At 36.9% G+C, this 16,536-nt stretch overlaps 1 protein-coding gene across 1 annotated transcript in view; it reads left to right on the forward strand.

Moving 5' to 3' along the window:
- Positions 1-15,339, forward strand: part of LOC120538758 (cytochrome P450 2B4-like) — a 53,042-nt gene extending 37,703 nt beyond the window's left edge. The window contains exons 4-9 of the mRNA XM_039768212.1: positions 526-686; positions 1,515-1,691; positions 5,185-5,326; positions 6,499-6,686; positions 10,694-10,835; positions 14,846-15,339. Of these exons, the coding sequence (XP_039624146.1) occupies positions 526-686; positions 1,515-1,691; positions 5,185-5,326; positions 6,499-6,686; positions 10,694-10,835; positions 14,846-15,027 (992 nt within the window). The 3' untranslated portion in view covers positions 15,028-15,339. The remainder of the gene's footprint in view (positions 1-525; positions 687-1,514; positions 1,692-5,184; positions 5,327-6,498; positions 6,687-10,693; positions 10,836-14,845) is intronic.
- Positions 15,340-16,536: the final 1,197 nt, after the last annotated feature.

Genomic DNA, 16,536 nt, shown 5'->3' on the forward strand with positions numbered 1-16,536 from the left:
TTCTTATGAATAACTGAAAAAAACAACATGCCTAAGACTCCACAGTGTCCCACATATTCAGCTGCCCTTGTACCATGTTGTCAAACATCAGTATGGAACTGAAGGAAAGCAGAATAAACATTCTAGCTAGCCATAAGAATGCACAAACACAACTTTACAGCCAAAGGCATCAAGCATTATTTCATGAAGTGACAGGAAAGTTCAAATAAATGCATATAATCTTTGGATAATTGCTTTGAATGAAACAACACATAATATTGATGCATGTACATTATTCTATAAAATAAATGCTAGGTTTAAAACTTTTTCATCATCCATCGTATGTATACATGTTGTTTTCTATAAAAATTGTTGCTTGTTGTTTAAAATTCCTACAAAATATCTACAGTATTTGAATTTGAATTAAAAGTCATCCACACTTTTAGTCCTTCCCTTTTCTACATTAATCGAAAAGGTGCTGGAAAGAGTATAATTTTATCTGCATTTTAATTTCCTGTACCCTTTCTGGTCCTTTGACCTCTGCAGGACACCCCTTTGATCCCACTTTCTTCATAAGTTGTGCTGTGTCTAACGTCATCAGCTGCATCATATTTGGGCAGAGATTTGAATACGACGATGACAACTTTCTTCATCTGCTGTCCCTACTCAATACATATGTGCAACTATTATCAAGCCCTTTCACTCAGGTAAGAAACCAGTTTAAGGCTGGCCAGTGCAAGTTTAATTCAGGCCTTACCCATTATTGACTAAGCATGTTAGCTGAAAAGGCTTATACTTTATAGATATGAACTTGAAATTCAAACACAAAAAAAGACCGTTTAACCCATGTGACAGATAGGGGGCGCTATCGTTCCCTTGAACCCTCCAATCAAATGTCAGACACCAAGTAAAAGTCCAAATATTGACTTTATTAATAATGTTCAGTGCACAAAGTACCCTCTCCACCATTATACTCATTAATTCACACAAATACACAATAATAATCACTCCCCTACTCCCAGACGCATTGCCACCCTTCCACCCAGCTCAGCTCGCCGTCTGTCATAAGACAATTAACAACATTATTTTCAACAATTTAACAGAGCTGAAAGAAGAAGTGAGTGCCTACTGAAGGAAAGTAGCTCCTATGAGTGAAAGCATTACACAAATGAAAAAAATAAGCAAATTCAAAGAACTTACCAAGCAACAGACACTGCTGTAATGTGATTATAATGTAATTCAGCTTAAGGTTCAGTAATGCCTTTTACAAATAATTTTTCTGTGTCTGTTCTCAGGACAATAATGTTACTGTGATTTATAATGTAGAAATAATGATACTGCTAATGGTATCATAGAAGCTGAGGTAATGGAAAACAGAAACAGGAAGCAATTTTACTTACCTTGAGACATACTGTATGTGGTTTAGTAAATATGTTGGCAGATGAGAGTGGCCATCAGGGTGACTGATTGACAAACTAAAAAGAGGAAAATGACGAAAAAGATTAATTTATTTTTTCTTTTTCCTTTTGATTTAGCTATACAACATTTTCCCAAGCTTCCTAAAAGTCATGCCAGGAGTTTACAATAAGATTTTGAATAATGCAAAGCAGCTGAAGCAGTTTTTCTCAGAGCAAATTGTGAAGCACAGAGAGACACTGATAGCTGACAGCCCTCGAGATTACATCGACAACTTTCTTATCAGAATGAAGCAGGTGACTAACGGGCAAAGCCACACAATTGCAAATATTGAAATGATTTAGATTACTAAAAGCAAAATAATGACAATGGAACTAAAAAGATCCTGAGCATTGTTACATTGTATAAATTTATACACTATTAGAGATTCAGTTCCTGGTATGTTGTAACATTTCTTATTGCTACAAGCTTTTGATTTGCATGCCAGAAGTAGGGGTCATGAGGTGCTAGCAGGTATTTGTTTGGATAAATTAATTTAGGTTTGTAGGGTCATTATTGTCATGTATAAATGAATACAGTGAAATTATTACTTAAATGTCCAAATCAACATGAAACAATTAAGGGCTGTCATTAGTGAGTATAACAACCTTACTGCCAACTTTTGTCATCTTTACCAGTAAATTCTCAGAATACAGTATACAACAATATGTACTACTGGGAGACAAATTCTGTTTTATTCAGATAGATGAAGTAGATTCAAAGAGTTTTCAAACCTTTTCACCTTCTGCGCTCTTTATTGTTTTGTAGATTTCATTTTATGTTGATATATTTACATTTTTTTCCCATCTATCTACACGCAATAAATACTCATTATGACAAAATTAAAACATGTCTATAGAAAGTTTTGCAAATTTGTTAAAAATCAAAAACTAAATACTCATTCACATGAATATTTAGACTCTTTGCTGCGGCAATTTAAATACTGGTCATATTCATCCTAATTATTTGAAATATTCTTGAGATGTGTCTGGAAATCAATTGGAGTCCAGTTATTTCAAATTGAATCAATTGTACATCATTTGGAAAGGTATATAGAAGGTTCCACAATTCACAAAGCATGGCAGGACAAGCACAAAGCCATGAGGTCCAATGAACTCGCTAAAGAGCTCTGTGATCAAACTCTGGTGATGCACAGATCAGGACAAGGGAAAAAAGCCATTACTTCAGCTTTAAGAGTGTTTTCAGGAATACAATGGCATTAGTAAATTTGGAGTGAAAAATGTTTGGAATCACTAGGACTCTTTCTAGTGTTACCTGTCTGGCCAAACTGACTAACCATGATATAAGTGCCTTGGTCAGGCAGGTGAGCAAAAACTAAATGATCACGCTAACAGATTTTCAGAATCCTCTGCTGAGATGGGACAACCTGTTTGATGAATGAACATCTCAGCAATACTCCATCAATCAAGCATAACTGCTGCCAAAGGGGCTACTTCAGATTACTGAACAAAGCTCTGAATACTTACATAAATGAAAGATTTAAGTTTTCAATTTTTAATAAATTTAAAAAAAAATTCTGAAACCTGTTTTCACTGTGTCATTAGGTTTTTGAGCGAAGATTGATGACTGAAAATGCTAAATTTATCCATTTAAAATTAACTTTCCAATGCAATAAAGTGTGCAGGAGGGGTCTGAATACTGAGAACACAGATAGATAGATAGATAGATAGATAGTGATTTATAATCAGAAATTCATTTGCTACAACAGCATAAGAAGACCAACTTCAATTATTTCCTTTTTAACATTTGTTTCTCACCTGTGTGGACCTAGACATTTCAAGGATTGAATATCTACAAAAGAAGAATATTTCCTTTTTTTCTTGCTTTTTCATAACATAGAAAAAAATACTTTGATAGAGGGCAACTTTTTAGATCAGGATTTGTTATTCATTAAAATTACACAATTGGTCAATGATTTTGAATAATTTTGCAAGGTAATTCATGTATGAATGTATTCAGTATGGTTATGGTGCTCTGTAGGTGTACAATAAATGAATACTGTCCTGTGTTTGTAATAAATGTATGAATGTAAAAATTCCAAAGTGAGAAATATTCATAGATGATTTTTTTCTTCAGTATAAAGAGTGCCCCAGGATCTGAATACTTTTTGCAGGGTACTATTTAATACTATTTTCAGCTTAGTGGCGCAGTGGTAGTGAAGCTTCCTAACAGTAAGCAGGCCAGGTTTCAAATCCAAGGTCTTCCCTGCATAGAGATTGCATGTTCTCTTAGCGCTTGCATGAAACGCCTTGTGCTAGCTGGTATAAGCTACAACACCCCCTGCAACCCTTCCCAGGACAAAGTGGGTTAGTAAATGATCTAACTGACTGTTTGTTTGAATATATACTTGGGTTGGCATGGCACGCTTCCGTTCAAGACTGCCTGTGCACCATTCATAGGTTTAAACACTGCACTTAGATTTTTTTCATGCAGAATTTGCATGTTCTCCTCGTGTCTGTGTAGGTTTTCCTCCAAAGATCTGGTAGTTAGGTTAATCATCATTTTTCAGTTTGGCACTGTGTTGGTGTGTATATGAGTGGGACCTGTGATTAACTGGTGTGCCCTCCAGAACTGTTTAATGGCTTATGTACAGTGCCCATAAGAATGAAAAATCATAAAAGAGATCTCCTTAATAATCTTTTCTGTTTTCCCCATGACAACAGTGAGATCAGAAAGAAATAAAATGGAGACATTTTCTTTTATCTCCAGCTTATTAACATTTTTCTCCTGAGATAAAATACCAAAAAATTTGTGACTCGTACATAAATGAAACATAAATGAGAATCTCTGTGAAGTCTCATGAACCATCAAAGATCAAACTTTGAGCAATAATATTTTCCTATGGGTGCTGCCAAAATAAGCTCTGGTCTTCCACAACTCTGACTTGAATCTTTGTATTATATTGATTTATTCAGCACTTTGATTTAGCATACCAAAATCTCATACTATCAAGCAGTAGCCATTATACAGTTTTTACTGCTTGATTACTAAATTCTCATTTTTTTGTCAAGTTATTCAGACAAATCCTAATCTGTAACTGACTAAAACTTGGGGATTATGGGTGAAGCTATCCAGTTTCTGGGTCTAGGAAGTGCGAGCTATTCTGCTATAATACAGGGTGGTCCAGATCTAATTATGAAAAGGTGAACATATTGCACCCGCTGTTTAACTGACAACCATCTCCCTGCCATTTTGGAATGTAGGGAAGGTGCTACCATCTATTGGCAACAAAAATAATTTTTTGTGAATTCTCTATGTAATAAACATAATAAGTTATAGCCTAATGAAAATTGCATAATTAGATCTGGACCACCCTATACATTTCCGGATGGCTGTAGCTGTTAGTATATTTTCCTGCACATAGAACAAACATTAGGTATAATGGGAGGATTAAAACCCAGGAATGACACGATTTTGTTTTCTTATTAGAATGGTCCACGCAAACCTAAGGGATTTTAAATACTTGATAATCAGAAGATGATGACGATACAGGTGGCCTAGGTTTTCAAAACTGTGACTGTGTCTGGTTTTGGGTGTGACATTGTATGCTACAGTTCAACATTTAACCCCAGTGCTTGGAAACTTGTTACAGCATTCTGAGCCTTTATTCTGTGAACAAAGCTACAGAAAATAAATTCAATTAACTTTACAGATTGAGTAAAGTTTGGCTGCAGATGTCATCTCAGTCAATGCTTATTTTCTATCTTTCTTATATCCCTTTTCTCACAGGAAAGTGCAAATCCTTCAACAGAGTTTAATATAAACAACTTGTTGGTGAATGTTGGCAATATCTTTACTGCTGGAACTGAGACGACCAGCACCACTCTACGTTATGGACTTCTAATCCTCACCAAATATCCTCATTATCAGGGTAGGGGCCATTTTAAAATAAAATATGCAGCACATTCTTATGCATCTTTATGAAAATGCACAAAGAACCTACTGGGAATGCCATATCTGTCTGTGTTTGTGTGGGGCTGTGGCTCTAAATGTACCTTAATCCTGTGTATATATACACAACACTCTATGTGAAAAATCAGGAAAATAACTGCCAGCAACACTTAGTGGTGTGTAGCTTTGAATTCTGTGTCAATAGTTTTGATGCTGAGATGCCCACAGGGTGGTAAAGGGGTATGAATTGCAGTTCTAAGATATCTGAAACTTTTAATGTGAAAATATTTCTGCAATGTTCAAAGTAGTATATAAATTAGCACTTGATATTCACGTAACTCTTGCAATTCACATTTACGTGTCCTTTTTGCATTTTTATTACATCTCTCTATTATAATAAAAAAATCTTGGGAAGAGAGACGAGACGTGACTTTCTCAGAGAGACACTTTCACGTCACACGAGACTAGACTTTGTGCCAGGAGGTATAATCACGCCCAAGGCCAGAAATAAAAGACAAAGAGTAGATGACAAAGTAGAACATCATAAAGAATTCAAAATTGTTGGTACGATACTCATGTAGAGCAGGTTAGAGATAATGGAAGTACGAAAATTCAAAAGTCTCAAAAAAATTACAGTAAATATATTAACACAAACATATGGAAATTATTACTCAGTGAAATAATGGAACAGCAAAAAGAGATTGAATATATTGTTCATATTTAAACTTTATGTCAGAGACTTGTAGATCATCTAATTCTTGTTTCCATCAGGGAAAAGTAATGTTTTTTCCCAATGATGATGCCCATCCGTGAGAATTAAAAGTTTTGTTGTTTTGTGAACGTGAAATCCACATATGTGAGTGGCAGAGATGAGAAGTTGCTGGCAAGTAGTGCAGGCAGGGGGCTTGGTGAGCAAAGCAATCAGGGGGCAAAGCCCTCTAGTAATGTTAACAGAAATACTCTTGTATAAAAATGCTGTACTGATCAAAGTGCTCCCTCAGGCACCTACATTGTAACCTCACCCCATGCGTAGACACGTTTCTATTTTTCTTAAGTGGGTTGTCATTGTCATGGACACTTGCAATTGGCTGATGCACTTCTGTATTTTTACTTGATTGTTCTTTTTTCTCTCTTTTTTTGTCACATTGTTAGAAAAGATTCATCAGGAGATTGACTCTGTAATCGGCAGGGAACGCCCTCCTTTTGTCGAAGATCGTAAAAATATGCCTTTCACAGAAGCCATGATACATGAAATCCAGAGGTTTATTGATCTCCTCCCCTTGAGTTTACCACATGCAACCACACAAGATATCAGCTTCAGAGGATACAATATCCCAGCGGTATGGCCTTAAGCATTTTTCTGTACCTTATTTAGAAAATGTAAGTATAATTTCTACATCACACAGGTTACTATAAAAACATATACAAATTTTGAAAATATGGATTAGACTTGTTGGGGCCCTTAAAAAAAAAAAAGGCACCTTAATTATACACTGCATATTGCAGGTTCTACTTTATTTATACCATATGAGAAATTTGAAAACCTGAACACTAAATAAGTTTAGTTCCCACAGCCTGTCAGACTAGAACATAACCTTTAGTCCTGGGATGCACTTTATTATATTTCTCCGCTCATCTTCAGGTGTTGCTTCAATTTTAAAATGTGGTGAGCAGAATTGCACACAGTGCTCTACGTGGGATCTGACACATCATAAAATCTAAGAATAACTTGATTTATATTCAAAGGCTTTTATAATATAACCTAATACTTGCTTTACCTTTTTAATTGCCTCAGCTCATTGCTTAGATAAGAAACATCGGAAATTTGACAATCGAGTGGAGACCATTCAGTCCATCAGACCAATTTATTTAGCTAATGGATAAGTGGGCCCAAAATCTCGTCCAGATAGGTCAAGGTTTCTACTTAAACCACATATTTTGGTACTTTATTCCAAAGTCCCACAACTCTTTTCCCAAGATCTGCTTTCCCTTAATCTCCACTGATGTCCTCGAGTATTTGATTCACCATTAAGCTGAAGGACTGTTGCTTGATCTATGTTCTCACTGCCTGGATTAGATTCCAATGCAAACTCTTCTTCCTGAGACTAAATTGGTTGCTCTTTTTGAGTATATCAGAGTAGGACATGTCCTTAAGACCTCTGAACTTGGAGGCTCTCATTGCACAGCTTCAAGTGCTGTTATGTCGTTCTTGTACCGTTGTGACCAGAACTGCACACAATACTTCAGATTTGGTGTTAGTAGTGTAACGTTCACCCGTACCGGTCCCGGTACATAACTACACTTGGACGACGTCACAGCCATGTCACAGCCATGTGTGCATGCCCCTCTGTCATGCACCTCGACATACTACACACCAAATGAAACCTCAGAGTCTCGTCTTTCCGATGATATAAACCATTTTGACACACAACAACCACAGCACTGACACTAAATCCTTTTTTACAGAGAGGTAAATAAATAAAAATACTTTTAAAAGTTGACTTTTCCTACCTTTGAAGGCTCTCTACAAGTCAAAAATCAATATTTCCGAGCAATATTGGTCTCATTCTGTCCGTAAGGCTCCAGGGAATATAATCCAGTAAAACAATTAGGTCCAAAACACACGATAGATCCTCAAAGGGACAAAAACTCCAGAAAACGTTTCTTAACTTGAGACTAGCTCCGAAATTTTTTTTCATTTCTATTGGTCATATCAGACGTAAGTTGTTTCTGTCGGCAATAACCATGCTAAAGCATGTTACACGGAAGTGTTAGCTTCTGATTGACACCTAAGTTGGCCAATTACGAGGGGTCTGGGGGGGTGACTGGAGCCTCGTATAGCCAACGGGTGCCACAGACAGTTGAACGATGACGAACAATTCCAAACCCTGGTAGAATCTACAAGTTTGATTGGACGCTGTGAGTGACACTCCAAACTTACAGCCAATGAGCAGCTGAGCACGCCGATATGTAACTTGCCATGCCATCTTGTAAACAAAACCGAAGGGAGCTGTGCGAAGCTGGCATTTGTGCCAGTCTGCAGACTTTGTGCGTGGTTGTTTATTGTGATTTCGCCAAGTTTTTTCGCATTTTAAATATGGATAAACGTACAGATAAACGTAAATACACTCTCGATGAAGTAGTAGAGGCATGTACGCGGCGTGACAGTGATGAATCGGACCAGGACAAGTCTGAGGCAGAGAGCGACATGTGACACGCCCTTGTGCTTTCTGCCTGCTAGGGATTGCTACAATCAGTGGCACATGGAAAAACGCTGAGCTGTGTTGTAACAGTTTGTAAAAAATGTATATAGTTTGTGTGCATTTTATTAAAAAAAAAAATATTTTTATATTGAAATGTGTATTTTTTATTGTTTTTTTCATGGAATGTGAATTTCCATAACTAATAGAGTGACACTGTGTGTAGATATAGATTCCTTTAGGTGTAACCTTTCAGTAGAGCCCTCATTGATATATGTGGGTTGAAACATTCAAAAGTTATTGCACTTTTTCCATACGTTCCAAAATGTGGATAATGGATAAACCATAGGTCCCTCTAAAAAGCACCTGGACATGCCCACATAAAACTGGTGTAAAAATGTCATTTTTACAGGTATTCTTTTCAAATTTGAAATGTGAGTAGTCAACAAGTTATTCTGTTGGTACATAGTGTGTGTTTCTGTCCCCACCTACCTACTGCAGCTATAGAGGCCTTTATTTTCACAAAAAAAATCTTTTTTTTTTGTGAGTTCTAATGTGCATAACTTTTGATCAGTCACACCTACAGTGATTCTGACTACTAAGGGTAACACTAGACAATGTTACCTTTACAAAGAGACCAAACATGTGTTTATACTCCAGATAGTTCAATAACAGCAATGATTCTAATTTGGAGAGGTCAAATTACAAGCGATTTAGCAAAAATGACCCCGCTTGATAAGGGGTAATGATGAGGATGATGATATTGATGAGATAATGAGAATGCTGAACCAACATAAACTCCTAAATCATTTTCACAAGTGGCTTACTATAAAAAAATCTCTAATCTTGAAAAAACTATCTCTAATAATATTTAATTAATGTTCCTTTCCCTATATGTAGAACTTGGCAGGTTTCTACATTAAAGTGCATTCTCCAAATGTTCACCCATGTTGGAGGTAGCCTGGGTCTATTTGAATAATGTTTTGAATTGTTTATAAACAATGTCCTTTCTATGTTGGGTTCAACAGGTTAATCCCATCAAGTCATGTATCCTAAAGCTCATTTGATTTTTTATTTCCTTATTTGTAAACTTATAGTCCATCTACTGCAGTGGGCTGGCACCCTTCCCGGGGATTTGTTCCTGCCTTTTGCCCTGTGTTGGCTGGGATTGGCTCCAGCAGACCTGTGACCCTGTATAAGGATATAGCGGGTTGGATAATGACTGACTATAGTCCATCTATTACTCTATACAAATAGAATAGCATGCCCTGATGGTAGGCCCACCTGATCCTCAGTGACGACCAGTTGGTGGGAAAGACAGCCCTGCACCTCAGTGCAGCCAACAGTGAAAGTGGCTACGGGGGCACCAAAAGAAATGCTGGCTCAGTCAGTTGAGGGATGATATGCATGAAATAAATGAAGTCCTTGAAGATGCCCTGGCTCGGAACAAGTGGAAAGTAATGTGCTGAAAACCATTGACTCTGGTTCAATTCGGAACAAATGTTAGGAAAAAGATTATATTATTCATATTTCTTTCCCTATAATAATAATGGTAATAATAATCTATCCATCTTCCTAACCTACTTATCCAGGGCAAGGTCCCAGGGCTGCAGGAGTCAATCCTAGCAATCATAGTGTGTAAGGCAGAAACAACACTGGGCAGAGCACCAGTCCATTACAGGTGAAACACACACACACTTGGACAACTTTTGCCCTGTCTACTCTGTGATGAGCTGATTTGCAGCTGCTTCCCCGGGCAACCTGTGAAGAGCCTTCTATCAGCTGGTACAATATTTAAAGAAATAGTAAATAAAACAAAATGTTTGCTAATTTGCTAATGCTAAGCCAATATGTTTTTCTTAGGCAGATAACATAGAGAAATATGATCCAAAACCATAGTCATAAATTGATATTGTTATGGTATTAGTTTTATTTTGTTTACATTTAATTTTTTTTATTTGTTTCATTTAATTAATATTTTTTTTTAAATTGAACGTCACATCCCCAGTGAAAGCTAATTATTTCTTCATACTTATGTATATTTTTTGCCTTATTTATTTACTTACGGTACTCATGTGTATTTGTCAGTGTAGCTTCAACCAAAATAACCTGTGTTTTTTTTTTTTCATTTTATATTTTGGCTACAGAAGACAGTGGTGTTCCCTGTGCTCCATTCAGTGCTGTTTGATAAGACACACTGGGAATCTCCTTACACCTTTAATCCAAGACATTTCTTAGATGAGAATGATCAGTTTAAAGTAAACCCAGCCTTTATGCCTTTCTCAGCAGGTAAATGATGCTCAATTATGTACTTTGAAAACCCTTGCTTTCATCCATCCATTTTCCAACCCGCTGAATCCGAACACAGGGTCACGGGGGTCTGCTGGAGCCAATCCCAGCCAACAAGGCAGGGACCAACCCACTGCAGGACACACACAAACACACAGCACACACTAGGGCTAATTTAGAATTGGCAATCCACCTAACCTGCATGTCTTTGGATTGTGGGAGGAAACCGGAGCGCCCGGAGGAAACCCACGCAGACACGGGGAGAACATGCAAACTCCACGCAGGGAGGACCCGGGAAGCGAACCCAGGTCTCCTAACTGTGAGGCAGCAGCACTACCACTGTGCCACCGTGCTGCCCCCTTGCTTTCATTCCTGTACCAATTTCTCTGTTCTACTATCTATCCATCCATCCATTATCCAACCCGCTTTATCCTAACTATAGAGTCACGGGGGTCTGCTGGAGCCAATCCCAGCCAACACAGGGCATAAGGCAGGAAACAAACCCCGGGCAGGGGGCCAGCCCACCGCAGGGAGCACACACACACACACCAAGCACACACTAGGGACAATTTAGGATCGGCAAAGCACCTAACCTGCGTGCACCTGGAGGAAACCCATGCAGACACGGGGAGAACATGCAAACTCCACGCAGGGAGGACCCAGGAAGCGAACCCGGGTCTCCTAACTGAGGGCAGCAGTGCTACCACTGCACCACCATGCCACTGTTCTACTAATATTTTTAATTATTTTTTGCTGATGCATTATGGCAAAGAGCACAGCACTAATGCATCATAAAGCCAAAATCCAGGTTTAGAATCCCCCATACGTTATTATCTGTGTGTGCTCTTGCTCTGCATAAGATTTTTCTTTATGTGCCCCATTTTCATCCCACATCTCAAAGACATGTGGATACCATCTTCACATAACAATAATTTGAACATGAAATTCAAAGCAGACTTTACTTAGACTTTGTTATATTTCATATGTTTATCGAAATTTCTTTTATCTGCACTATCCACAGGTGAATATTAAGAGATTTTCCAATAAGAAGTCAAGCAAAATGACAGTTTATTTGCTAATTCAAAAGATTACAATATGCAAGCTTTTGAAGCAGGTCAGACCATTTCTTCAGGCAGAAGGGGCTTGAGCTGCCTCAAAAGCTTGCATATTGTAATCATTTTAGTTATCTAATAAAATATGTAATTTTGCTTGACTTCTCCTTTCATTCATATTGGTTAACACAGTACAACACCCTACTACTAAAAAGATTTTCCAGTAAGATATTTTATCCTGGAAAGATTTTTAGAGATATCTCTTCTTTAATGTGGACTCATGTTAATGTGCAATGTTTTACTATCTGTCAAACTTTAGTTTACCTATTCATACACCTATCAACCTTTCTGGATATGCAATTTACTGTTGGAATGCATTTGCACCTAGAACTAAGGTCAACCACCTTACTGTCAGTAGTTACAAAGGAACTGACCCAGTAGTAGAACAGAGAAATTGGTACAGGCATGAAAACAGGCATAACAAATTTGAATCTTTATAAGCATTATTCAAATAGCTACAGCCATATCAGAACGCAGACAAAGTGTGGTAATCCACAACATACTACCTGGCAATGCTATAATTATTCCTCCAGATGGCTCTGTTTTTACATTGGTGGCACATGAAGCTTCAGGGGGACTCCAAGCATTCTCAGTTTGACTTCCCACCCTCCTCAACTTCTTTGTCTCTGATCAGCTCATTTGTCTGATCTTATATAGTTGTAACTTTTCTGAATGAAACAGCAATCAATTACAAGGCATACTCACACACCCAAACTCACTCATCTTCAGGGGTGGCTCCAGAAGGAGTGGCCAGAGGATGCCATAGAATTTCATGGGTTGGCATAATTAAAGTCCACAGCATGGGCAAATTACAAGGTGAAGCAGTTATTAATACAATAGTAGGATTTCATAACAGTAATCTTATATTAAACAGAGAAGAAATTGGAAAATGAATAGCCTTATTAGGCACAAATTTGCCTAATTCCAATTTGAAGGAATTATCTGTAGTAGCCAATTGCTAATTAAACATTTTTACTTATCATTTTCAATTTATTCCACAGTAAACTAATCACAGTAAAAACATATCGGATATTTACAAAAGCATAACTGAAGTGTAATATTCAACCACACTTCAATATACACTCAATTATGTTCTCTGTATCAATCAATAAGAAAATAACAGATAAAAATCACTTGATAGTTGTCATTATATTCTGTATCTGCAGGTAGCCTCAATCCCAAAATGCAGAATAATTTTAAAGAAAATGTCATAATGATATTGTTGGTTTTTAAGTTAAAACCAGAGGGGACTGGGTAGTCCCGTGGCCTGGAACCCCTGCAGATTTAATTTTTTTCTCCAGTCGTCTGGAGTTTTTTTGTTGTTGTTGTTTTTTCTGCCCACCTTGGCCATCGGACCTTACTCCTTTTCTATGTTAACAAATGTTGTCTTATGTTAATTTCTTATTTTTTTTTTCTTCATTATGTAAAGCACTTTGAGCTACTTTTTGTATGAAAATGTGCTATATAAAATAAATGTTGTTGTTGTAAAGGAATCCATAAATAGACCCTTGTTTTCACTCTGTCTGTATGACTTTCTTCTCAGTAACAATAGATCGATCCCTGTAAAATTGAGAGTTGTACTAGCATACAATCCTACCTCTACATACACATATTTATGTTCTCAGCACATCTCTCTGCAGTGGTTGAAGTCGGCCGGTATTCTCCTGTACTGTACTCCACCTCTTCCAATACTGGCACCTGTTTGGGAATCTTCAAGGGGGTCCTTTGATTGACTTTCCCTGAATTGTGATGAACTGATTAATGTTTCACCATAAAATAAATAGAATACCAGCAGTAATTTGCTTTCACTTCAGGCATTTTTTCCCTGTTAGTCAAGAAGTCACCCATTCTCATACTCACTCAAACATACAGTCTACGGTCCATGTAAAAGGGAACAATAAAACTTTATTCCTCTGTTACTGTGCGTTTTTGCAATTTATTTAACTTTGAATATACAATTAACATTAAATGCAGCTACTTTACATGATGCGTACAGGCAGTATATACGTTATGTAATGTAAGTAAATGTAGCTTGTTACACTAACTAGCTAAGATTATCTAGTTATAGTTAACACTAGTTAAATATAATATAACTAGTCTAGTGAACACTATATTACTTTTACATTACTCACTGTTTCTCTGTATCTCTCCTGTAGCTGTAGTTGGTAGTGTAAGCAGACACCATTCAAACAGAATCACTTCATTACAGCTGTCCCCAGAGCAGAACTGTCCAGTGTTGCCAGCAGCATTAATCACAGCACTCTGAAATGACAAAGTGCGAGGTCAAAGGAAATGTGTAATTTTGAAATGTAACTGGTAATACCATGGCCACTGCCTAAAAAGTTTCACGTCAGGCAGCTAATTATACTTTTTAAAGTGTGCGCACTGAGGTGAACAGTATTTTTGTATGGTGGCCGCAGCCACCTTGTACAACCCTGGGAGGTGCCATTGCCAAGTAACCTAACATGAATGTTTTTACCATTTGAAAAGAACCCGGAGTACAGTACACTAACAAAATCCACACAGACAAAGTTGGAACATGTAAACTTCACACTGACAGTGCCTGTTGCTAATTGTATAGACTCTGTCTCTCCAAGGCCATGTATTAGACTCAAAGTGTTAAGAGATATGTGGTATTTAGCATAGAAAATGTGGATTAACACAGTATGTAGTCAGTCATTTTGACTTTTTATGAAAAAGTGCTTTACAGAATGCGTAAGTCGCTCAGATAAAGTAAACTGTAAATTTTATTAATGCTTTGTTTCCCTAAACACCACATTCTATTCTGCAAGATGTGAACTTTGTATACTATTGGAAACTTGCAAGATTCACTGTCCTGCCATTTAGAACCTATAGTGGTGATATGCATCTAATTTAAGTGTCTTCATTGTTTTATAGGAAAAAGAATTTGTGTTGGTGAGGGTCTGGCCTGCATGGAGCTCTTCTTGTTTTTTGTGACCCTCCTACAGAATTTCTCTTTTTCATTGTCAGAGGATCCTGAAAAGATCGACCTCAACCCAAATGCCAGCTCACTTCTACATGTTCCTCAAGCATACAAACTCAGTGCCCATGAACGTTAGGAAGAAAAAGGCATTAAAATTTAAACATTTATGAATGAAGTGAATAAATTAACCAAGCTAACTAAAATATTCTAAATAACCTGAGTGATTATATTTGTCAGATAGCTTAAAAAGTACATAGAGGATCATCTTGGGTACTGTCTAATTAATGTGATTGCGGATTTTCCCTTGGGGTTAATTAAAAAACCTCCGTATTTATCCTTATTTTACATGATCTTTTTATTTATCTATTTTTATAAAGGGCCTTTCCATTCTCTTTCTTTCTACATTTTTAATTTGAATAAAAAAACATAGTTTGTTTCATGTAACCTATGTCATTGTCCTGACTTGTATTTACCCAAAGACCACTGGGTTGCTACTAATGCTATTTTATCTTTTCTTTTAAAACATAATGTCATCTGCATTCATTATGTTGTCATGTATTGTGATGAGGTTAAATCAAATGGAACACTTCTGGTACTACACTAAAGAAAAGATTTCAAAATAATGCTGTTTGATTTTAATGCTCAGTAAATGTTTACATTTAGAATATTATAGAAAAGTGGAACAAAATAAAATAGTCAGAGTGAAGATTTGTCTAAAAAATTGTTTTTTGAAGTTCAATTAGACAAATTGCATTCCTTGAGTACTAATTCATTTTGACCACTTTTCAGAAATCTGTTTTCATTTTTATATTAAGGAATCTTTTTCAGCAGATCTCTGTCACAAATGTCAAATTATATCTAATGTGAATTCAGTGTTGTGTAAAAACCACCAAGAGAATGAATATGTTTTAAAGACATTGTATTTTAAGCATGAAATTAATTTGAACAAAAAGTCAAAATTGAAATTTGAATATATAAGACTTTGCTCAGCCTCCTCACAAAAGCCAGATAGTTCTGAGCAGAGGTGGAATTAATGATTTGATGGCCAAAGGCAAAAATAGGAACGGGTCTCTCATAAATTTCATTGATCACACTTTTCCACTCTTATTAGTGTAGACAAACTATTTTTGAAATTGCGACAAATTGTTAATAACGACCCATGCAGTGTGCAGTACAGGTACTCCTCACTTTACGGCCGAGTTCCGTTCGTACGACTACGTCGTTAAGCGAATTGGTCGATAGCGACGAGCTTGCACCGAGAATATAGGATCGAAACTTTTTATGCATTGTTTCCATATGTCTTGCATATACTTATCTGTCACTTCGTCCCAAGCTGATTTAATGTTTTCAATGCAATCTAAACTACTGTACGATTTCCAAAAATCACAAAGGTTTACTACATGATTTTCTGTTGCTGCTACAGCTTTGGAAAAAGTCGTGCGCAAATAAAAAGCTTTGAACGTAGCTATAGTGCCCTGATCCATTGGCTGTAGGACAGCAGTTGTGTTTTTAGGAAGATACACTACCTTTACGTTGGGTGTAGATCATCAAGATGCTGGGGGTGGCCTGGAGCATTATCAAGCAGGAGAATAATTTTAAAAGGAACTCCCATTTCCAAACAATAATGCTGGACTGAGGGTATGAA

The sequence above is a fragment of the Polypterus senegalus genome, chromosome 11, assembly GCF_016835505.1.
Source record: "Polypterus senegalus isolate Bchr_013 chromosome 11, ASM1683550v1, whole genome shotgun sequence".
Classification (NCBI taxonomy): Eukaryota; Metazoa; Chordata; class Cladistia; order Polypteriformes; family Polypteridae; genus Polypterus; species Polypterus senegalus.